Source organism: Arvicola amphibius, chromosome 6 (assembly GCF_903992535.2).
Source record: "Arvicola amphibius chromosome 6, mArvAmp1.2, whole genome shotgun sequence".
In the NCBI taxonomy this organism is placed as follows: Eukaryota; Metazoa; Chordata; class Mammalia; order Rodentia; family Cricetidae; genus Arvicola; species Arvicola amphibius.
The window spans coordinates 132252151-132276305 of NC_052052.2; the positions used below are offsets into that span (position 1 = coordinate 132252151).

Here is a 24155-nt window from a genome sequence, read left to right on the forward strand (position 1 = left end):
CTTCATAGCATTTAGGAAAAAGAAGAACACTGGTGTCTGGCTTCCTCCTGAAAGTCTGGTGATTGGATCCTCCTGAGGTATCAAAACTGGATTGTGCCCTATTGCCACTGGGTGGTTTGTCTGAACCTCTAATCTAATAGTGAAGAGGGCCTCTGGGATTGGCCCAAGACAAGGTCCAGGGCCATCATATATTTGAATACCCCAGGTTTTACCAGTAGTCCATTCCTCAATAAGTCCATTTTCCTTGATCAGTAAATTTTATCCTGAGAGGGTTACATTTCTCTCTTCCATAGAACCCACAACCCACATCATATATACCTTGTTGTACAGTGATCAGATCATCTCTTACTGATGGTGTCTACCAAATAGATCCAGTATTCACACATTTCCAAGATGCACAGAAATAAGATACAGCTCCCCCATGATTATTCCAGGTCTAGGTGGCCAGGAAATTGTAGTGAGGAGCTGCGGGCTGCTTCCTGCCGCCAGACTCTCAGCCACCTGGCTAGCTTATGCCCCGAAATAACAACACATAAACTGTATTCATTTAAACACAACCTGGCCCATTAGTTTCAGCCTCTTACTCACATCTTGACTAACCCATATCTAATAATCTGTGTAGCACCACAAAGTGGTGTCTTACCAGGAAATATTCAGCATGTCTGATCTGGTGGCTGGCTTCATGGCATCTGTTCCACTGAGGAGAGGCATGGTGATTGCCCAAGGCATCTGCCTCACTTCCCTCCTTCCCAGCATTCTGTTTTGTCTACTCCACCCACCTATGTTCTAACCTATCAGGCCAAGCAGTTTCTTTATTAATTAACAAATGAAACAACAGATAGATAGAAACACTCCTACATCAGGAAATGAAGAAGCAGCCTCAGCATACAAAATGGGGTGATGTGGGATTCCCCTCTGTATGCTGTGAATATATTTTATTACCATTGGTTAATAAAGAAGCAGCTTTGGACCTTTGGCCAGGTAGAATAGAGCAAGGCAGGAATTCCAGGCAAAGATAGAGGAGAAAAGAAAGCAGAGTCAAGGAGATGCCACATAGCTGCTGAAATAGACAGACACCCCAGGACCTTACCAGTAAACCATGACTTGTGGTAAAATACAAAATAATAGGAATGGGTTAATTTAAGATGTAAGAGTTAGTTAACAAGAAGCCTGAACTAATAAGTCAATCCATGTTTTAACTAATATAATTTCTATGTTATTGTTTGGGTCTGGGTGGCTGGAAAACAAACAAGCATTCTCTACCTACAGAAAGAGACACTGTGTTAGAAAATACAAGGATAAAGATAGACAGTAACTATGGGCCAACTGCTTCAATGATGTGGTACCAGAGCCAAAAGTGTCCCCAAGAACACTAAGACAGATGATGATCTCATTGTTGGTCAAAGCAGAGAATCTAGGACAGTTAAAATCTCCCTCAGGGTAAAGAACACAGGGTGACTAAGGAAGCAGATACTGCACGTAAATGACCCAACCTTTCCCTCAAGCAAGGTGAGAAAGAAAGCCACAAGCTGAAGTCCCTTCAGCTGTCACGCCTGCTGGGTCAGGGGTTAGAAGACAAATGGTGTGAGCAGCCTCTGTGGACACATGGAGTCAAGCAACAAAAAATGATCTCCCTGGAGAAACCAATGGTACCAGAAAACTTCTGGGAGGAAGAGATTTGTGGAAAGCTGAGTATCCATAAACCAGGAAGGAGAGCACATGGAGAGGAAGGCTTTCTAGACTGAGTGTGACATAGGGAGTGGGAAACTGAGTCAGCTCCCTGGCTCAGAAATGACCTTCGGGAGAACTAGCTGTGTGCTCCTGTAGATGGTGTGAGCTGATCTTGTGTTTGTGAAGTCTCTAATGGTTCTCTTTCCCAGCAAGGCATCTTTATATGGTGAAATCTGTTTATGTGTCTTGGTTCCATAGATTCATTAGTTATAGCACTAATACCTTTTCCTTAAATAAACAAAGCTGCCAGTAAATCTAAGCTCAGATGGTTGCTCCTTGAGGTACAGTCAGTGCCACGGTTCTAGCTACCCTGTTGGTCACTCTGTGTTCCTGGAGGCCGCTCAGTGCTCCCAGGCTTCGTTCTGCTCCTCTGGAGTTTGCTGTCTCAGGCCTGCTCTAGCCTAGGTTTTTGGCTCAGACCTGTTTCTATAAATGTCCTGGGTCTGAATCGACTCCTGTTCTCATGGAATTTACTTTTGATGTTCTTCTTTTGCGGCGTGGGGTGTATCGCGGAGCCGGAGGAAGGGAGACCCAGGACGTGACCACGTGCGTGGGAGGGATGTTTATTAAGGGAAGGGGGGGTGCTCCACAGTGCGGGTCAAGGGAGGGAGGAAAAAGAGGGAAAAAGATAGAGAGATAGAGAGAGAAAGAGAGAGAGAGAGAGCGAGAGAGAGAGAGCAAGAGAGAGAGAGGGAGGGAGAGAGAGAGAGGGGGGGGGGAGGGCGCGTGTGCACACGCAAAAGGGGGCAGTGAAAAGAGAGGGAAGAGATTCAGGATGACTCCAAGAGACCAGAGGTCGCTGGGAGTGGGCGTGGAAAGGGGCGGGGACCAAAAGAATAACATTCCCGGGTATTTCTTACAATAAAAAGCAAAATATTAGACATCACAGTTTGAAGGAATTGGGGCGGCGAATTCTCAAGACTGCTTCCGGCTGATTGTGGGCGTCGTCTTTGGGGGGGGGACCCGAGAGAAGGCTGGGTGCTGGTCACATCCTGGCATAGCTGGTCTCTTTGCTTCTGACAGCCAGTCCCAGGCAGAGATGGCTGCCAGTCCCTGAGCAGTGGCTGGTCCCAGGCAGGGAGACACATGGTAGGAGGGCAGAAGACAGAGACATGGTGAGGTTGAATATTTATTCAGGTCAGGGGAGTTATGAAGGGGGAAGGGGGAGGGAGAGAGAGAGAGAGACAGAGAGAGAGACAGAGAGAGACAGAGAAGGGGAAGCAGAGAAGTGGGGAGAGAGGCAGAAGCGAAGCTGCCTCTCCGAGAGGAAGATGGAAAAGAGAGTGAGCTCAGGCCGGAAGCTGAAGATCAGCCTGCCTCAGCGGATGGGGAGGGAATGGGCGTGGCTTGTCTCTTAAAGGGACAGGGACCAAAACCATAACAACTTTCTCAGGCCTGCTCTGGCCTGGGTAACTGGCTAAGTCCCACTCCCGTGTAGCTTATAGCCTCAGTCCTGCTCTGGCCTAGGTCACTCCCTGATCCAGTCCTGCTTCCACAAATGACCCTGGTCTGGATCTGCTCCTACTCTCATGGAGTTCACTGTCCCAGGTCTGTTCTTTGCATCCTATGAACTTACTCCCATGATACCCTGCCCACCAGAGACCTAAGGTTCTCACTAGATTATTTTTTCTCCAGGACCCATGTGTTTCCCAACCCCCAACTGTCCCAACCAAGCAGAGGCCAGACCTGGATGAGGTCAGGTCATTTCCTCTTCCCCTAGCCTGGGGCTGTGATCATGAAGTCCACACCCTGCAGAGAATAAAGAGGCTTTCTGGACAGGGTAGGCAGCAAAGCAGCACTCTGGGACATCAAGCCTTGAACACTGTGCTGGGAGACTGTGATATTGGCAGGTGAGGGTATCTGGCTCAGTCCAGGGTTGTGGGTGATGTAGAGGCTACCTTTAGAAGGCCAAAACTGAGTCCAGGAATGGAATCCTAGGACCTTAGAATTAGAAGGGATAGAGGAAAGGTAGTGTCTAGTGGGTTTTTATACAGGTGACTTCTCTAGAAACCCCGGCTGGACAGTGGTAGCAACGCTGATCTTATTGCCGGGGCCCTGGAGCTGTATTGATCCATCTCAGTCAGGAATAGGTAGAGCAGAATCTCAGTGGACTTCTCCACTGTCCTCTGTCCTGCTTCCTCTCAGGTCCTACCACCTAGCCCATTTGACTAACTCTGCCCTCTACTCAAGGATCTGCAAAAATAATTTCTCTTACTTCTGGGCCCTTTTAGAGCTACAGGCTCTACTCCAATCTGAGCACTGCTCATTTCTCCTCTTAAAATGGCACATGTTGACTGTGATCCCAAAATTTATCCTGAGCATGCTTCAAGCACTTAGCATCAGGGTGCCAGACATCTCCTTTTCCTTGGGAGAACTTACATGGTTGGGAGAACAATCAGTAAGAGAAAGGAATGCATTTGACACTGTCTAATGCACACCTGAACATCTCAGAGGAGTCTTCACAGGCACACACAGAACGCAGCTTTGCTGAAGTCAGGCCAGAAGACCTAGATACATATAGCTGTTTTTTTCTTCCCTTCCTCTTCTCTTCCTCCTCCTCTTTATCTTCATCTTCACCATCTTCAGAGAGAGGAACTGGATTGTATGGGCATATTCCAGAGTCCACCTCTCTCAGCTGTGTTCTGTGTGTGCAGTCCTGATGATCTGACCTTCTATATATGCATATGGGACAGATACTAGTTTGGTCTGCTTCCATGACCACACCTAGATAATAACCTTAAAATTGGAAGGACTGTGACTGAAAATAAAACTTAAATTTGAAATATTAAGTACTTAGGAGTTTTGAAATGAGAACCAAGAGTAGAGTCCCAGATTTCCCGAGTCAGATCAGGGAACCTCCAGCGCTGTGTTGAGTACCATTTCTCCTTTGCCTCCAGACTGCATCATGAACACTCTGTCTGAAGCAAACGGCACCTTTGCCATCCACCTTTTAAAGATCCTTTGTCAAAACAACCCTTCGAAAAATGTATGTTACTCTCCTGTGAGCATCTCCTCTGCTCTAGCTATGGTCCTCTTGGGGGCGAAGGGAGACACTGCAGTCCAGATATCTCAGGTAAGTTCCCTGTCACCTGACACCTGTTTTACTTGCCTAAGAGTTGCTGAGAAGGGAGGGTCAGAATACCACACTCTGTTTCATGAGGAAGGAGCTAAAAGGAAGTAAGAGAATCTCCTCTAGTAATACTTCTTTAAGGCAACGATTTTTCATGAGTAATATCTTGGAGAGGTCTCAAAATTTTATCCAGACTTCACTTAGAAAATGGTTCATAAATAGATTCATGCTAGGTCATGAGTCACACATGATAAATTCAAACTTCTAAGGAGACTGAGACAGGATGATCACAAGTCCAAGGTTACCTGCACAACTTAGTTCCAAATTAGGTTTGTTTGTTTGTTGTGTAATCCATGGAAGGAGGGTGTTGCAATTACAACTCAGTTGTAGAACTCTTGGGGCAAGTTTAAGGTCTTATATTTAGCCCAAAACCTTTATTGGGAGAAAAAAAATGTCGAAAATATTTGAAACACCAGTTTCTTAGATAGAATTCATTTTTTAGAGCAATAGATTTTGTAATTTTTTATTGGAAAGGAAGGCTAATACCTGATTTTTAATTGTTTTGTTATAAATCTTCCTTATATCAGAACCTTATGTATATCACTGCCTTAACCATCTCTTTAGCTTGCAAATTCTTTTTACAACCAAAATGCTTTATTACTGATGTCATACTATTTCATTGTTTTCATTTACAGACACTTGGTTTAAACACAGAGGAAGACATTCATCGGGGCTTCCAGTGTCTTCTCAATAACCTGAACAAGCCAGACAGAAAGTACTTGCTTAGAATGGCCAATAGGATCTTTGCAGAGAACACTTGCGAATTACCCCCAGTAAGTTGTATCAGTGGGATGATGAAAACTGAATTCAAAAATGTGTTGCTATAGATTTCTATTGAAGGTCCTAGAGAGCTTGAGAAAATTAAGAATCAATTTCTAGCGAATGTGATGATCCATATTTATAACAGTTGCTTTTAGAATGATGAGACAGTTGGGTCATGAGTTCTAAGCCAATCTAAGCTACACAAGGAAACTAAACTCTTTAAACTTGCCCAAAGATCACAATTTTAAAAGTATACCTTAAAATATTTCAAGCCTGACTACTTGTAATTTTCATTTATTCGGCTCTTATTATTCTCATTTACAAAGGCCTAGTACATGAAGATATTTGGTCTTTGCCATTATATTCAGATGATTGGGAAGCTTGCTAGCTAACAATTTATTTTGCAACATTATTTCCCTGAACATTTTCTCTCCAAAGACCTGTAAAGAGTCCTGTCTTCAGTTCTACCACTCGGAGCTGGAGCAGCTGTCCTTTGCCAAAGCTCCAGAGGAGTCCAGGAAGCACATAAATACGTGGGTCTCCAAACAGACTGAAGGTCAGAATTTCAAGTTATTTCACACCTCACATTCTTGTCCTTTCCATCCACCCCTCACTTTTCTTCCCTCCCTCCTCTTTCTTTTAGCTTCCCTTCTTCCTCCCCCCCCCCCCCCATGGACTAGACTCATGTTATTTCAGGAAGTCAAAGGCATGCAGACTAACATCATTATATGTGGTATAATTCAGACCTCAGTGAATTCATGGAGGTTTTATTCAGACACTTAGTTTTAAAAATAGAGTTATTTGTGTATTTCTTCAGGACAGAGGGATGATACAAATGTCATGGGAACTCATGGGCCTGATTTCCAGTCGAACAGCTTAAATTATAAGACAGGGGTGGTCAGCAGTGTTGACAGGTCATGTGACTCTACTGTGGAGATTTATGTGGAGATCTTCCTCATAAGTCTTCCCTGGGCTCCTTCTTCCTACAGTCTCTATGGCACTGTCCCCCACCACCATTATGTCTGAAGAGGACTCCTGTTTCTGATTCCACCCTTCCTGCCTCAGATCCCTCACTTACATTTGGTGAAACCAGCCTTGATTTCCATTGAAAATACTCTATCAGGGCTGCTCAGTTACATTGACCTAAAAGAACCTTCCATTTGGGTTGGGTCATATTGTTTTTTATTTCAAAGATAACTACAGTGAGGAGCAGACGGGCTGCATTCCTGCTGCCCAGATCCCAACCGCCTAGCTAGCTTATGCCCTGAAATAACAACACACAAACTGTATTCATTTAAACACTGTCTGGCCCATTAGTTTCAGCCTCTTATTATCTAATTCTCACATCTTGCTTTAACCCATATTTAGTAAGCTGTGTAGCATCACGAGGTGGTGTCTTACCGGGAAGGATTCAGCATGTCTGACCTTCATGATGCTTCATGGCAACTGTCTCAGAGAGAAGAGGCATGGCGATTGCCCAAGGCATCTGCCTCACTCCCAGCATCCTGTTCTGTCTACTCTACCCACCTATGTTCTTGAAGGTGCGTGGTTGATCGGCAGTTATGATTCACCAGACAAGCTTTAATATATATAATTCAGTTTTAATAAAGGAAAGGAAAGGGAACTTACAAATCCAAGGTTCCAGCGAGGAGGGCAGGAAAACAAAGAGCAGGCGGGCCACAGGCCCGCAAGATTTTATAAGTCAATATTAGCCTAAGGGGGACACGCCTAAGAGGGACAAGCCTAAGAGGGACACGCCTTTAGACCAAGGGGGACACGCCTTTAGACCAAGGGGGACACGCCTTACAAAACAAGGTTTTTGGCTAGGCTTCCCCTTCATCTCCCCCTTTTGTCTAAATAAGACAGAACCAAACCAAATACAACTATATTCAATAGGAACAAATAATAAATATAAAATTACAAACAATATTAAGAAGAAACATATAACAAAAGTTTTACTAAGCATTCTATTTCAAGGAGTCTAAATAATGTAGAGGGTAACTACAATTATCTAATCTTCAACCCCATCAAAGATCTGAGAAGGGAAGTAATATTACTTAAGCAACCAGGAAGTACAAACAAGAAACTTCCAAAATGTGCAACAAATGACAGAGACAACTAACTACCTGGGCAGTCACCCAAAGTTTCGTTTTGCAATGTTGAGGCAACCAACTTTGGCTAAGGCCTAACACAACTGACATAACATTTTTCAAAGGCAAGGAACTTTTTGTAGAACTGTCCAACCCTGTCTTGGCAAGATAAGACAATCCTGTTTTATCCACTTATGGATATTCTGTATCTTTGTCAGTAGTTGATATGGGCTTTTCTTTTCCCAAAGGCCAGTTCTGCCAAGAAGAAGACAAGCTCTCAGTGGAGTGCCTTTGGTGCTCAACATTCTCTCGGGAGTAGAGCAGTGTTGCCCAGAGTGATTGTGTTTAAAAGAATACAGTTTCCATGTAATTATTTCGGGTTTTAAGCTAGCCAGGCGGCTGGGAGCCGGGTGGCAGGAATGCGGGCCCGCAGCTCATCACTATAGAAAGAGATGCCAGACACGATGAAGCTCCAGCCCAAGATGGACGTATGCTAGAAACTAAACGGTAAGGCACCACTTCATGGTGCTACACAGATTATTAGATATGGGTTAATCAAGATGTGAGTAAGAGGCTGAAAATAATGGGCCAGGCAGTATTTAATAGAATACAGTTTGTGTGTTGTTATTTCAGGGCATAAGCTAGTCAGGAGGTCGAAAGCAGGGCGGCGGGAATGCAGCCCACAGCTCACTACATGTTCTGACCTCAGGCCAAGCAGTTTCTTTATTTTTTTATTTATTTATTTATTAAGTATACAATATTCTGTCTGCATATATGCCTGCAGGCCATAAGAGGGCACCAGATCTCATTACAGATGGTTGTGAGCCACCATGTGGTTGCTGGGAATTGAACTCAGGACCTTCGAAAGAGCAGGCAATGCTCTTAACCGCTGAGCCATCTCGCCAGCCCTGCAGTTACTTTATTAATTAACCAATGAAATCATCAGATAGATAGAAGACACACCTACATCAGATAACATGTTTGGGAATTGGTCTCAGAGATCTTTGAGACCATTGTCTGATATTTAAACCATCCAAACAGCTCTATAGCAATAAGTACATTCCTATTTGTGCTGAGTGACAATAAGAATGAGAATCTTTTCTTAAAGACTCCACAATTATTTGCCCATTTTTTTTGTTAGAATCTTACTTCTTCTACACTTTTGATATTATAAGTGAGCAGGATTCTCTTGACCATTGATAGGATCTTCCTTAATGGAGAAGAAGGGAATCTGTTCTCTTGCCTATGTTGTTTCTTTTGGCAATGGAGAGTGTAGAATAGTAATAGCTATTCAACAAACTACTTTCTGCCTTTGGGTCTCTGACATGTTGTGCTATGCTAGAATTGGGCATGGCCATGGTATTCTAGATAAGACTCTGTATCTAACATTAGTGTATTACTCCATGATCTCTAGAGGAACAGAATGGATATATAATACAGATAGGATTTAAAAGATTGGCATACAAAATACAGGCTGAGTAATCCCACAATGACCAACTGCATGTGGAGAATTAGAGAATCTGAGAGCTATTCCATTGTCTCTAAGTCTGGAGACCTTATCAGACTTATGCTGGCATGGAAAACTTAGAATATTCTGGAAAGCCACTGGTTTTTGTCCACATGAAGGCCAAAACTTCTTAGTCCCAGTGTCAGCTAAAAAAGGGAGGCATAGGGCACAAAAAGCATAGACGCACTCACCAGCAAGGGCTGAAGGCAGGCAGGCAGGCAAAAATAGTGCTGCTTCTCCCTCATTCCTTTAGTCAGAGCAGCACAGGAAGGCATTGACCACTCTGGAGAGCATCTTCCTCCTTAGTCACTTTCCTGGGAAATGTCTTCATAGGCCTGCCCAGAGACATGTCTCTTAGTTGATTCAGACAGTCAAGATGGTAACCACCAGATCATCCAAGGTTAAACATTAGTCCCCTGTGACCCCTTCCACATTTCCTGCTTCTTTGTTCTCCATCCTGGAGTCACTTTTTCTGCTTTTCCCAAACATGCTCTCTTTGAGAGACTTGGAAGTCCTTCAGCATCCTCACCTTGAGGATGGTCATTCGGTGCATATGATCTCCAGTCATACATGGATGTTGGCATCTTTATTTCATTTTTTAACAAAATTCAGTAAATTTGGAACTGTGATTCTTAAATCTGCCCAGATGTCACATCAACTTATTTCTCACATGTGTATAAGATGAACCTGAATGAAGTCTCTGCTTTCTCAAAAGGGAAAATTCCAGAGTTGCTGTCGGGAGGTTCAGTTGATTCAGAGACGAGGTTGGTTCTTGTCAATGCTTTATACTTCAATGGAAAGTGGCATCAACAGTTTGAAAACACACACACAAGGGAGATGCCCTTTAAAATAAACCAGGTAAGGAAGAATACACAAAGTTCATGCCAGCGTGACAAAGAACTTGCATAAAAATGTGTAATGGTGAATGTGTAGTGGCTCAGTAGCAGAGATCACATGTCCTGTGGATTGCTGGACTTGATCCTCAGCCTAGAAAGAAAGAGAATATGAAAGCACAGAAAACCATTAGAAACTAATATTTCTGAATGAAAGGTTAAAACATAGACAAATGATTGGAATATAGAGCATTAACTGCCTATATTCTTTTTCATCTTTTTGGTGGCAATTACTGATTTTGAAAATTTCTTATGTGACCTCAGCTTCTAGCTCATTCTAACCTAAATTATCCTTATGTTCAAGAATGCCAAGATGTAACCACTTACAATATATTAGTGTAATATACATGAATCATGATGCATAGCAGAAAGGAATATACAAACATTACTATAATAGAGTATTTTATAATTACATTAAACATTTTAAACTATTGGCCAATTTATCATTACTAAACAGTATTTACAGGTCTCTGCAAACAGTGAAACAGAGTGATTCAATTTCAGTGATCTCAGTTTTAATTGCAGTATATTTAGTTGCAGTTTGGAAGTTTGCTCAATCTTTAAACAAATAAAATTTAATGAATTTTGCAATGTTAAACTTTCCATTCCCTTTTTTATTAGGAGTACTTTAAAGTCTTTTAAACCATGGCTTCTTTTATTTGGAAATTTATATAATTAATATAGATGCTCTCTAATAACTTTTTAATGTTCAATATACCGTTTAAAGGTTTGACAAGAAGTTTCTGCATGTGATGGGTCAACAGAATATAATTGCATCACAAAGCAAATGGAGATCTGTTCAGAGGGTCCCCAGCTTGTAGTAATTTAATTAATTCACTCTGACTGGCTATCAGGATGTAGTTCCAACCTATGCCTGTCAGTGTCTGTGCTCTGAAACTTTCTACTCTGTAGAAATCACTGGACCATGATTAGTGTTTCAGCTCCTGCTCTCAGTTAGAAGGTTGTGAAAATTAGTAAATCTTTGAGCATGTGTGCTCCTGTTAACAGCCTGTTTTCTGAAAGGATGTATCTGTCTGCAGTATCATTTACACCACAATGAAAATATCCCAGTCTAATTTATGAAAACTTTTCTGTTATCTATAATTGATTATGCTCCTTCCTTAGGCATAATGACTGACAATCATAAATGGTGAAAATACTATTTCTGGTGTATTGGTAGCTATCTTTCCTTTAGAGTAAGAAGCTGTCTGAGATAATCAACTTAAATTAGGAATTATTTAATGTAGCTCATGGTTCCAGAAGTTTTGGTCTGGGTCAGTTGGTCAAATCACTCCGGGTTTTGGTGGTACATTACAACATGCAGTGAAAATTCAAGGTGGTGTTTGGTCACCTCACAGCAGTCAGGAAGCAAAAGAAAGAGGGATTGCATTGTCAAAATCCTCTTCTGGGGCAGCCCCTCTCCAAAACCTAACTTTTCTCTAATAGGCCCTATTTCCTATGTTTTTTTGTCCAGATCCTAAGAGGTGTGATACCTGTGGACAAAGGCTTTGAAACATGAGCCTTTGTGGAACATTATAGACCCAACTATGACTTTAAAATATTAATAACTGAATGACACATTTCTCCTGCTGGTAACACATCATCTTTCCCTAGTAAGTCCCTAGGTTGCTGTTTTGTTAACTGGAGACAAACCAGAGCCATTTGAGAAGACTGACGCCACATGGAGAAATTGCCTTCATAAGATTGGCTTTGAGACAAGTCTATGGGGCACATTTCTTAATTAATAATTAATTAATAATTACCCACTCTGGGTAGTGCCAACCCTGGGCAGGAGGTCATGAACTGTGTATGAAAGCAGGCTGAGAAAGCCATGGGGAACAAGCCAATAAGCAGCACTCCTTCATGGCTTCTGCCTCAGCTCCTGCTCTGAATTCCCTCAGGGATTGAATGTGACCTGAGAGTTGTAAGATCAAAGACCCCTTTTCTCCCCATGCTGTTGTGGTCAAGGTGTTTTACCACCACTGTAGAATCCTATCTACTACAGTTCCATATCTGCTTACAACAACTATTTTTTAATGAAAGCAGGAAGAGACTGGTAGATATTGACTAAGTGTTCACTGGACCATGATTAGTGTTTTCATTGTGAGTGCTGACTGAGAACACTCCTGGCCTTAACTTCAGCTCATTTGGAAACCTTTTGACCTCTCTCAATAATGTATTTTATGCTTTGGATTCTTCTGTACAGAAGGAGGAAAGACCAATACAGATGATGTGTCAGGAAGACAGATTTAACCACGCCTACATAAATGAAGTACAGGCACAGATGCTGGAGATGCCCTATGAGGGCATGGAGCTGAGCTTGTTGGTCCTGCTCCCGGATGATGGTGTGGACCTCAGCCAGGTGAGGCAGGAGAGGTTGTATTATTCGACACTCTAAATGTCTTCTAGAAGAGTCCAGTGTCTATATTCATTAGAAGATGTTGGGGGAGATAGGATTCCTTTCCATGCATTCTCAGGTTTTACATGGATTTAGTCAGCCCCATGTTGGGATGCCAATTTGTTGGTGGAGTCTGCTTGTTCATTCTCATCCTCTCAGCCCTAAAATAAGCACACAGAAATATGTATTATTTGCAAGACTGTTTGGCCAATAGCTTAAACATATTGCTTGATAGTTCTTACATCTAGTATTAACCCATTTCCATTGTTTTATATTGTACAATGAGGCTCATGGACCACTAGCAAGGTTTCAGCTGGCGGTTTGCATCTTTCCCCTCTTGCGGCTATACGGCATCTCCCTGACTCTGCCTCCTTTCACCCACCCTCGAGATGAGTTTCCCCTCCTAGCACTTTTCTGCCTTGCACAGGTCGAAGGCAGCTTCTTTATTAACCGTTGGCAATAAGACATATTCACAGCACACCTCACCTCCCACATCAAGAAGAAATCTTAATGTTTTCATCCTGGCAACTTCATGGGGAGTGGGTAGTACTAGCAGACTGAGCTTTGAATTGTGTGCTGGCACAAGATTTTAGGACCAAAGTGTGTTCAAGTCTCCCATTGTGGGTTGTGTGACTTTGCCATATATTATAATTTCACCACAAGATTATGATGTGATGATCACTACCTGGTAGGATGAAATGAGGGAAACTCGGGGAGCAAACTTAGCCTAGGGCTTGGAAAATAACACCCCTCTGTAAATAGAACTTTATCATGATCCTTGTTTTTATTTTATTTTAGTATTTAATATTAGAACATAAAATATACAGAAAAATATTGCACTTGAACCTAACGAAGTGGAAGAGGAGGAGGGAGAGCTGCAGACAAAGTGTCAGGCAGATCATTATGGGACTTCTCGCTCTTCCTTGCAGCTGGATGCCCCACAATAAATACGTCAGCCTCTGAATGGAGGGCAGTGCAGTGTGAAAGATCCAAGGGGTCTTTGTAATCAGAACAGCTTCCCTGGCTCTTCTCATCCAGCTCCCTAACTGTGGCATGACATCTATAGTGTTAGTTAGATTTTCATCACTGATAAAATGCCTGACAAAAATAACGTAGGAGAGGAAGCATTTATGTAGGCTCACAGATTCAGAGAGCTCATTTCAAGTTACCTGTCCTCATCTTATGGTTTCATTGAGGCAGGTGCATTTGGCAGACATCACAGGCCTTTTAGTAATCAGGAAGCAGAAAAATAAGAAGGGACAAAGTACCAAGGACGTCCTTCATAGGTAACCTCCAGGAACTACTTCCTTCATTCTTCTAGACCCCCCTCATGCCTAAAAAATAAGGTACAAAGAGTTGGAGAGCAAACATTCACTATGAGAGTCTTTTGAGGAATTTCACATTTAAGTCACACAACCCACAAAACACAATCTAACCTGTAATAGACCTTCCTTCCAGTGGGTTTAGGAGAAGATGGCCAGGTCTTCCTACCCTCAGGCTAATGGACCTCCATACCCATCAGGGAAGCCACATAGTAGCAGGACAGTGGGACACTCATACTGTCTGGCCATGTGAAGAGGTAGTGCCTCATGTGGGATGATGGAGGAGTCTGAGCAGGAAGTGATTATGAAACTCTGGGTAAGACCTCAACTGTGAATCTGACAGTCTCTAAATCTGATTTGTCAGGTGGAAAACAATCTCACCTTTGAGAAGGTGACAGCCTGGACCAAACCAGACTTTATGAAGAGCATTTATATAGAGGTTTTCCTTCCAAAATTTAAATTGGAAGAGGATTATAAAATGGAGTCCGTGTTCCAGCACTTGAGAATGGCGGATGTCTTCCGAGGAAGCAAGGCTGATTCATCAGCAATGTCTCCAGAAAAAGACGTATATCTATCCAAGTTTGTTCACAAGACTGTTGTGGAGGTCAATGAAGAAGGCACCGAAGCTGCAGCAGCCTCGGCCATCATAAGTCATGACTGTGGCCACATACCTGCCTTAACTTTCTGTGCAGACCGCCCCTTCCTTTTCTTCATCAGGCACAATGAAACCAACAGCCTCCTGTTCTGCGGCAGGTTCTCCTCTCCATAGGCACAATTACTATGTCAGGGACAGTTCTCAATTCAGCATCATGACAACTCCTGTAACCCTGTGAGGATGGGCATATGGCAGAACCATGTTCCAAGGTGAGGGCACATTTCTCCTGGCAGTCTGATCTTCGGGTGCCCTCATTCGTCTCCCCCTTTCCTGACATTCATCTGTGCCCTCTACCAGGTCTCAGGGTCACAGAGTGCTTTGGTTCGCTGTTATGTAAGCAACAAAGGAGGCAAACAATTCCACAAGGCAACCACAAAGTTCTCTCAGGTGACCCTAATAAACACCGCACACACTGCACAGATAAACTATGCCAAATACACGCTGTGTTATCCTGGCTCCTCAACTCTTGCCATCACTTGCCTTAACCTATTCACATCATAGTAAATACTTCTGTGGATGATGACAGCTGTTGCAGTTTTCCAAGGGTTTGGTCCTTAATGCACATTTTAATATTATGTTTCTTTGCTGTCCACCAGTCACCAGGTGTGTGCGCACTGTGCTAGACTTGGGGACAGATGCAGACAGTGTGGTCCTCTAATGGCTGGACTTTACTACTTTCTCTCAAATTATCTATCTGTCATGACAGTTCTCCTTGCAGAAGTCATGAGTCGGTCAACTATTGTTTTTTTCTCCACAACCAATTGTAATAGTCAAATTCTGTGGCATCCTTAATGAGCATTTCAAAATAAATTTTGTTCTCTTACCAAACAGGTATTCTGCTGAATAAATAACACTATGAAGTCTGAGTTTGCATTTGCTTTAATTAAAAATATCAACCTTGGATGAAGAGGCAGAGTCAACAACTAGTTGATAGAATGTAATCAAAGAGAGTCAGAGGGCGTCTGGAAGACAGATGGAGAGATGCACAGGTGGTAGGGAGGGACTTTGAGCATGGCAGCTTTTTGATTTGATGATGCAGAAGGACGTACCTTTTGAAGACACTGGCAAGGAGGAATGATCAGCAAGTTGCTCTTCAATCTCTCTGACTTAGCAGGTTCTCATCCAGCCTCTGAATCCTAAGTCTTATTGATAAATGGAACGATAGGGATTTATTTAAAACTACATTTATTGGCAGGGGTAGGAGGCAGATCTGGTACGATGTAGACGTCCTGCCTGGCTGCTACTAGAGAAGCACGTCAGTAACTTCAGAGTAACAACAAAATGGCGGAGACAGCAGTAAATGCAGAGAAACCACCACCACCGCCCCGCACAGGCCCAAATCTGCCGCCTCTACTTGTCATACAAAATCCTGTATCTCTGAGGGTTGTGTTCACTGGGTTCAGTTTAGCAGGGAATCGAATATCTTTTGGATGAAGATAATGTTGAAATATTGTTTCACGCTGTCCTGCTGCACTGAAACGCTTGCTCCAGAGCTGGAAAGTGACTCTCCTGTTAGATGATCCACCTGAGTATGTGTCAGGAAATAAAAAAGCAAGGCAGAACAGCTTTTAAAAGATAGAATATTTGCTTCACTTAACTGCCTGAAACTTTTGCTAATACATAAACCTTATCTCAAGACTTATGCAACTATTATATGAATTTTCTATACCCCAAGATTTAAAAGCTTATTTAAAATTGTTAAAAATCTGTAGAATCTGTAATAAAAATTGACTTAAAACTTACAACACAGAGTTAGTGATTAAATATTTATACACAGGTAACCTTACCATTCAGATTGTAAAATTCAGCAATAGACAGCACCACCATCGTAAATGAAAACAAAACACCCAATCAATCAAAGTCTACAGTCTGGGACAGTCTCTGAATACAAAACCCTTGCTTTTCAACCTCTGTAGTTCTGCTTCTGGCTGTTTGTTGATTGAAAACTGTCAACCTGAAACACGTGTTTTATGCATAAAGCTCACCCTGAGAACACCTTGACAGAGAATCACTAAGAATGTATTTCTAGCAGCTGGGAGGCAGTGGCACATGCCATTAATCCCACATGTGGGAGGCAGAGGCAGGTGGATTTTTGTGTTCAAGGCCAGCCTGGTCTACTGAGCAAGTTCCAGAACAATCAGGGCTATACAGAAAAATCCTGTCTCAAAAAAAGAAAAAGAAAAAAGAGGATATGTCTAGCCTCCCTGTCTGAAAATTTTGTTAAACTTTATCTATTTTTATAAATTAAGTCATAGAAAAAAAAACAGTGATTTTTCTGGAAAGTGCCCTATGAAAGGACCAAGAAAATTAAATCGCCAGTTTCCCCATGAACTGTACTTATTTTATACTAAAAGAGCTATAATCAAGAATTGTAATACTTATAGGCTAAATTAACAGGTACAAAACTGTAAAATCCTAATCTACAAATTACTAACTTGTTATAAACACTTAAAGATAATTAAGACATACAGATTGTCACCTTATAAAGGATAAGATTCTAGAAAACATAACAGTGAGTGAGGCAACCCAGAAAGACAAATATCATACGTACTCACTCATAATTGGCTTTTAGACATAAAGCAAAGAAAAACAGCCTACAAATCACCCTCCCAGAGAACCTAGAAAACAATGAGGACCCTAATCTACATGGGAATAAGGATCTAATCTACATGGGAAGTAGAAAAAGACAAGATCTTCTGAGTAAATTGGAAGCATGGGGACCATGTGAGAGGGTTGAATGGGAGGGGAGAGGCAGGGAGGGGAGCAGAGAAAAATGTATAGCTCAATAAAATAAATAAATAAACAATCAGATTCTTTAATATGTTCAGAACAAAACTTGTGCTCATGCTAAGTACAATATAATTTTTTTTTTACAAAATGAAATTTATTTAGTCTCCTGTATAAGTTTTCAAGGTTAAGGCTAAAACAAGTAACTAATACAACTAAAGTTTATTTAAAATAAGGTATACTTAAAAGATGGCCCTCAAAAATTATCAGAGATCTGCTGAATATGGCATTGGATATTTAACACTATCTACCACTGTACAACTTTGATTCTTTTAACACAATCTGTTTCCTACCAAGTCTCACAAGATCTCATCATGTTTCAGTGTATTTGGAGGCTACTTTTCTGCATTGCCCCCACTTTGAAAAGAGCAGCTGGGTGCGAGAGGCTGTGGGAATGTACAGCAGTGACAACTAGTATTTAACAGGTAAACCCACTTGGGGAACCCCACTTGCCAAAGCCATAGGGTTAGTAACTATAAATGACTCATAGTTTTCTGTCCATACCTTTCTCTGGTGCCACGATCATACCTCCCTAATAAGAACAACTGTGGGGTTCTTTCCACAACCATTTGGTGGTGTGTTTTACACTTAGTGTGCAGACACATATCTATGGATAGTCAGGAAGATGACTTCTTCTCAATTGTATAATTCTGATGAGTAGATATGCTCCTATGATACTTTACATTACTCACACTGACAAAGGATTCTCAGTCACAAAGATAGCCCTTTACACAGAGAGCTAACTTTAGATTCCAGAAGAAATTCAAGGGAGGCTAGTTGCCCCTGGAGATGAATAACCAGTTGCATATACTCCCAACCTGAAGGTCCAGCTAATTAATTGTTATCATGAAGTCTTGAATTCTAAGTCATTATCTGTCTGGGAAAGAGTAAAGTGCATGGTCAAGCATTTCTCCCTGGTTGGTCAATGTGATGTTCCTAATCTAAGAAGAACCATGAGACCAACATTGTGTTTTGAGTGTGGGTTGGGCCATGAAAATATAACTTATGCTTGTCCAGAGATTGGCTGTGAGTGCAGCAGTGGTGGTATAGAGGTGGAAGTTGTGTAAGGATATTCAGGAAAAGGCTGCTAAGGAGAAGTGTGAGAGATGAAGAAGAATGAGCATTACCAGCAGAAAGAGTGTGTTTTCTTGTTTTCCCCCTCAACTAGAAAAGTCTAGCAACCCTCATATAAGCTTTTTTTTTTCTAATTTTGCCTAAGCTCTTGCTACTCTGAGGTCTTCTCTTTGCTACCTTGGAGCAGATCTGCAACTGGCCTTCATGGTGTTTGACAACTTTACTCTGGCATCGTGATTTACAACTGCTAGTTGCTTCATCTACATCCTGCTCAAATCTCTGTTTAGTCAGTGAAAATATTAATTTCTACTTGGGTTCCTCATGTATATACAATAGTTTGAAAGATTACCTAAGCCAATTATGAAACTCAATTCATGAATTACCTCTCTCAAAGGTCACAGTCTTGCATGTTTTGCTTAAGACTTAAAGCAGATGATATTGCATCTTACCATTTTATATGTAATAACTGCATTCATCAATGAATAATATTGTACCTTCGTTTCTGCTAGAATTAGAAGTAGCATGGCATGATTATGAACAAGTAGGGCTCAGATTCATTACTGCCTACAGGAGGAGATGGACCATTCAGAGATTTGTGTTTCACATAAGTTCTCAAGTACTTTCAATGTTGCTCAGAAATGACACTTTGAGGGCTAAAGAATGAGATTCATTATTTTGAACATCAGTGAAATTGAAATCAACTCGGGAGAATATTTTAAAATATCAGTTATGGTGATCCCAGAGAAGCTAAGCAACAAGATGAACCCTAAGAAACACACACACACACACACACACACACACACACACACATATATCCACATGAAAAGTTGAAACATGCAAGATTGCCAGACAAAAAAATTAGGAGCATGGGATGAGAAGAAGAGAGTGTGAAAGGGGATGAGGAGGAGAGTAAGGGAGGGGGAGGAGAACTTGAGGGAGCAGGATAGTTGAGATGGAGGAAGAATGGAGAGGAGAACAAGGAAAGAGATATCTTGATTGAGGGAGCCATTTGGGGACTAGCAAGAAACCTGGCACTAGAGAAATTCCCAGGAAACCACAAAAATAACCTCAGCTAAGACCATAAGTAATAGAAGAAAGGGTGCCCAAACTGGCCTTGCCCTGTAGTCAGACAGATGAATACCTTAAACATCACTGTAGAATCTTCATCTAGCAAGTGATGGAAACAGGGACAGAGGCCCACAATGAAGAACTGGACTGAGCTCCCAAAGTCTAGTTGAAAAGTGGGAGGATAGAGAATATGAGCAAAGAGGTCAAGACCATGATGGGAACACCCACTGAAACAGTCGACCTGAGCTAATGGGAGCTCACCAACTCCAGACTGACAGAGAAGAAACTGGCATAGGTCCAAACTAGTCCCTCTGAATGTAGTTGACAGTTGCATGGCTGGGCCAGACTGGGAAGCCCCTGGCAGTGGTACCAGAATTTATCCCTACTATTTTTACTGGCTTTTTGAGAACCTGTTGTCTTTGGATGGATACTTTACTCAGCCTAGATATAGTAGGGAGGGTCTTAAACTTTCCCCAAAGCAATATGCCTAACCCTCTCTGTGGAGTGGATGGTGGTGGGATGCAGGGGTATGTGGAGGGAAAGAAAGGAGGGAAGGGAGTAGGAACTTGTATTGGTATGTATAATGAAAAAAGATAGTTTGTTTTCTTTTTAAAAAAATAAAATAAATATCAGTTATTATGGTTTGTTTGAAAATGATCCTCAATATTTACCTTTCATGTTTGACCTCATGTTACTCAGATAGTGAAACATTTGAGAAGGATTGTGATGGGTGGCCTTGAGGAGGAATGTCACCAGGGATGGGCTATGAGGTTTCAAATGACTCTGACATTTCAAGCTAGTTCTCTTTATGTCTTACTTGTGGTTTGAGATGTGAATTCTCAGCTAGTCTTGATACCATGCCTTCTCTTGCCACTGGAATCTAACCTTTTGGAACTGCACATCCAATTAAATGCATTTCTTTAGAAGTTGCCTTGGTGGTAGAGCAATAGAAAAGTAACTAATACACTAGTTCTCAGACTGCCAACACAAATAGAGGTTTCTTTGTTTGTTTCAGCAATATAATAGCCCTTACTATTCCCATTGACCCACACTCCTATATCCAGGAAGTCACAGAAAAGAAATGATCATATGTGCAAATTTCCATGTGTAAGTAATTGATTGAATTATATTGCTTGCTATATCTGAGCTCATGAATAAAAATGAAAATTGAACATTACAAACAGGTACACTGAAGAAGAAAAGTGCCCTGAACTGAAAAGTATTAATGAATTTTCAGGGGATTTTCCTATGCAGCAGAAATTGTGAAAAAGTTGTCAGGTGAACTTTAGTGTCCATTCCAACTCTTGTTAGAGTCTGTAATCCCATGTACATGTGCACAAAGGAACAGCCCAAAGGGAAGGACGAACAGGGCGTGCAATTCACATGTTGAAAAAACAATGGGGTGGATCAGAAAGGGCTTGTCAATAAGTGGCCATAGCTCCAAAAGATGGACCAAACAAGCATCATGTAGACATGCTTCTACAGGAGGACCATGTGCATTTTTAATTAAGCAGAGATTCTTCCCACTCCAGAAGCTGTTGCTTTTAGTATGTAGTTCCTCTCATAAGCAAAATTACTTCTCAGGTCACTCAATATTTTCTTTAGCTACAATGATTTTCCAATGTGAAACTCACAAAAAAATTATGAAAGAAGAAATTTCCCAAAGAATATATAGCCACCAATTTTATTCTAATAGATGCACTGTCTTACAGTGTATAGGGCTTTGCATGTATAATACTTGTTTGCAAATTTCTTGTCAAACAGTAGGCTGAGCTGATTCTCTCACTTTCTGAAGGATCTAAGAAATTATGTGGGTTAGGAAAGTTTTTACACTGAATCAGTCAGGAGCTGGACCTTAATGTTCATCAGTCTAAGCATAATGTCATCTCACAAAATCCCTACTTTTGCTTTTCATAAAAGGTGAGCCCAGAGAGAATAATCACATTTTAAGTACCCTTTCCCATTTTATGACACTCACATTCATATGAGAGACATGAATTCATTGTTCTACATGAAAATCCTGTTTTTCAGGTCCATTTGTTAAAAACGCAGTGTTTTTCTCCAATACTACCTTTGTAAAGTTCTAAGATTATATAGCTCTGAGTGTGTACATTTATTTCCAAAAGTTCTTTGTATTTTATTGGTTTATGAACTTGTTTTCATGGCATTACCATGTGTTTATTATTTTGTCTCTTCAATATATTTTGAGATTAGGTATCATATACCTCATGAAGAATGTCCAAGTGATGAAGTAAAAAAATGGTCTTTTCTACATCTAGAGCAACAAACATTTTGTTTGACAGATTAAAATGTGATTGCACAACTGACCTGTTTCACCAGGCTTACAAATAAGGAAATGAATGCCTGGACCCTTTACGAGAGTCAATCAAAGCAAGTAATTGGCAGAGCCCTCTCAGCAATAGATGTCTCTGTCCATATATATTAGACATAATGCCTAGTAGGATGGGAGTGGTACTTGGGACCAAATCTGAGTGAACTTCAGTTCCATTCTTCTTGAAGTCACAGCCAGACATCCTTATATGATTGACAAATGAGAGAGAATTTAGTGCCACTGAGTCTTGTTTTATAAAATTGCCCAGTGTGCCCCATGGGCATTACTTGGATATCCTGAATCGATTCCCTCAAAACTGTGAGTTTGACAACAGAGTATCTGGTAGGTTCAAATTTGACAGCACAGTACCTGGTCACCTCATATAGTCAGGGAGCATGGGCAGTTAGGGAACAGAGGGACAGGTTACTGTCATGAGACATAATCTTCCAGAGAGAGGATCTTCCATAAGTACACCTTCTTACATTTAGCCTTGGCATTTGGTCAATGTCAATTTACTCTTCATAAAGATTCTCATGACAATGATGGATTTCACTAAATTTTACTCTGAGAAACCAGGTAATTTACTGAGCTTATTTACAAAGTATAGATGAAGGGTTGCTGGAAGAAATGTGGGTGACTGAAAGCAGCTGCACAGGAAATTTTTCACTTAGTGTGGAAGGTGGTTTCCACATAGTCACATGGACAGAGCCCTCTCCCTAATCTTTTTGAGCATATACTCTACTGGGTCCTAAAAAGACCATCAGAATGTATTGCATGAAGGCCACTAGTTAGTTCCCAGCTGCTCATCCCTGAAATAATCACTCAGAAACCATATTATTTGCAATACTATTTGGCCAATTCCTTAAACGTATTTCTGGCTAACTCTTATATCTTAATTTAACCCATTTCTAGTAATCTTTGTATCATCACATGGCTGTGGCTTACTGGGGAAAGTTCTGTCCAGCTCTAGCAAGGCTACATGGCTTCTCTCTGACTCTGCCTCCCTGCTTCTAGCATTCAGTTTAGTTTTTCCTACCTAGCTCCACTCTACCCTATCACAGACCTAAGACAGTTTCTTTATTAACCAATGGTATTCACAGCATACAGAGGGGAATCCCACATCAAGAATGTATGAAATTCAGGAAAAATTGCATACAACTGGATGGAGGAGCAGCTGCTGAATTCCCTGGTGATGGTCGAAGGACGCTTATTCCCTCCATTTAGTTGGAAATTCCAACTTCCCATCCCAATAGAAGTGGTTGGTGAGAATGAGAACACTAGGGATCAGGTGGGGCAGGGACGAAAAGGAAGGGTTTGAAAGAGACAATTTTCTGTACTTTTAACAGCAACCTAACAAGGCAATTTTGGAATCATTTCCCCTTGCAGCAGCATCATAAGCTTTGGACACTGACTGTGTTCGATGGATAAGGTGTAGTAATCTGGTAAGTCAGAAATCATCACTGAATTGTACTTTTTGATCTCCTTGTGGATGCCTTCATTTCCCCAAAACTGTAACCATTTAAATACTGGCAACTTGTTTGGTTATCATCTTTCTTTTCCTGAACAAGGGGAGGAAGGTGGGCAAAATGTAAATAAACAACAACAAAAAAAAAACCAAGCGATACACACTATTGTCTGTTCTGATGTCTCCTTGGACCAGGTCTTCAACAAATAGTGTAGACAAACCACTTCCAGCAACAGACCAGTCCCTGGTAACAACTTCTGTGTTAGTTACTATTTTAATTGCTACAGGGAGATCACAAGAAGAAGTCTCACAACATCACGCACTTAGTTGGGGCTTACTTACCATCATGGTGATGAGCATGCAGGCAGGCAGGCTGGCATGGTACTGGAGAAGTAGCTGAGAGCTCACATCTCATGTGAAAGTTTTAGGCAGGGTGCACAAGGTTCTCTGGAGTCACAGAACATATGGATCAATCTCCATTCTCTTTCTCTCTCTGTCTCTCTCTGTCTCTCTCCCTCTGTCTCTTTCTGTCTCTCTCTCTCTCCCTCTCAAGATATGGACAGATCTCAAAAACATTGTGAAGGACTTTAAGCCAGCCCTGACCTGGCATTCATGTACCTGGCAGGTCTTGCCCTTCTCACTGATATCATCTGCCTTGCTAAAAACCATCACATTACATTCCTAAAGCTAGCCACCAAGATCTATTCTCTTATTTGGTCACTTCCTCCTCTGTTGGGGACCATTCTCACCAAAAATACCACTTGAAAAAGTAGGGGCATGGGGATTTAGAAAAATTAGTAAAGAATACAAAGACATGTATAAAAATAATAAAACAGAAAAATGTAGAATATTACAGGGAGTGAGTTCCAGTGATTACTGAAAATTGCACACATTTAATTTCCAAATGCTTAAATTATCCCCACCCTAAGAGGGAGGAGTAA

General features: G+C 41.4%; 1 protein-coding gene across 1 annotated transcript; it reads left to right on the forward strand.

Moving 5' to 3' along the window:
- The first annotated feature begins 4636 nt into the window (after window positions 1-4636).
- Window positions 4637-14602, forward strand: LOC119816787 (serpin B9-like). Its single transcript, XM_038333746.1, has 6 exons — window positions 4637-4804; window positions 5497-5634; window positions 6062-6179; window positions 9936-10078; window positions 12320-12475; window positions 14198-14602. Exons 1-6 carry the CDS (start codon window positions 4637-4639, stop codon window positions 14600-14602), a joined length of 1128 nt encoding a protein of 375 aa, XP_038189674.1.
- The last annotated feature ends 9553 nt before the right edge of the window (window positions 14603-24155 follow it).

Bases quoted from the DNA above. Each gene is read 5' to 3' on its own strand.
- LOC119816787 (XM_038333746.1), top strand. From the start codon at position 4,637: ATGAACACTCTGTCTGAAGCAAACGGCACCTTTGCCATCCACCTTTTA. The intron at 5,635-6,061 runs GTAAGTTGTATC...TTCTCTCCAAAG, and splicing joins ACACTTGCGAATTACCCCCA to ACCTGTAAAGAGTCCTGTCT. The intron at 10,079-12,319 runs GTAAGGAAGAAT...TCTTCTGTACAG, and splicing joins TGCCCTTTAAAATAAACCAG to AAGGAGGAAAGACCAATACA.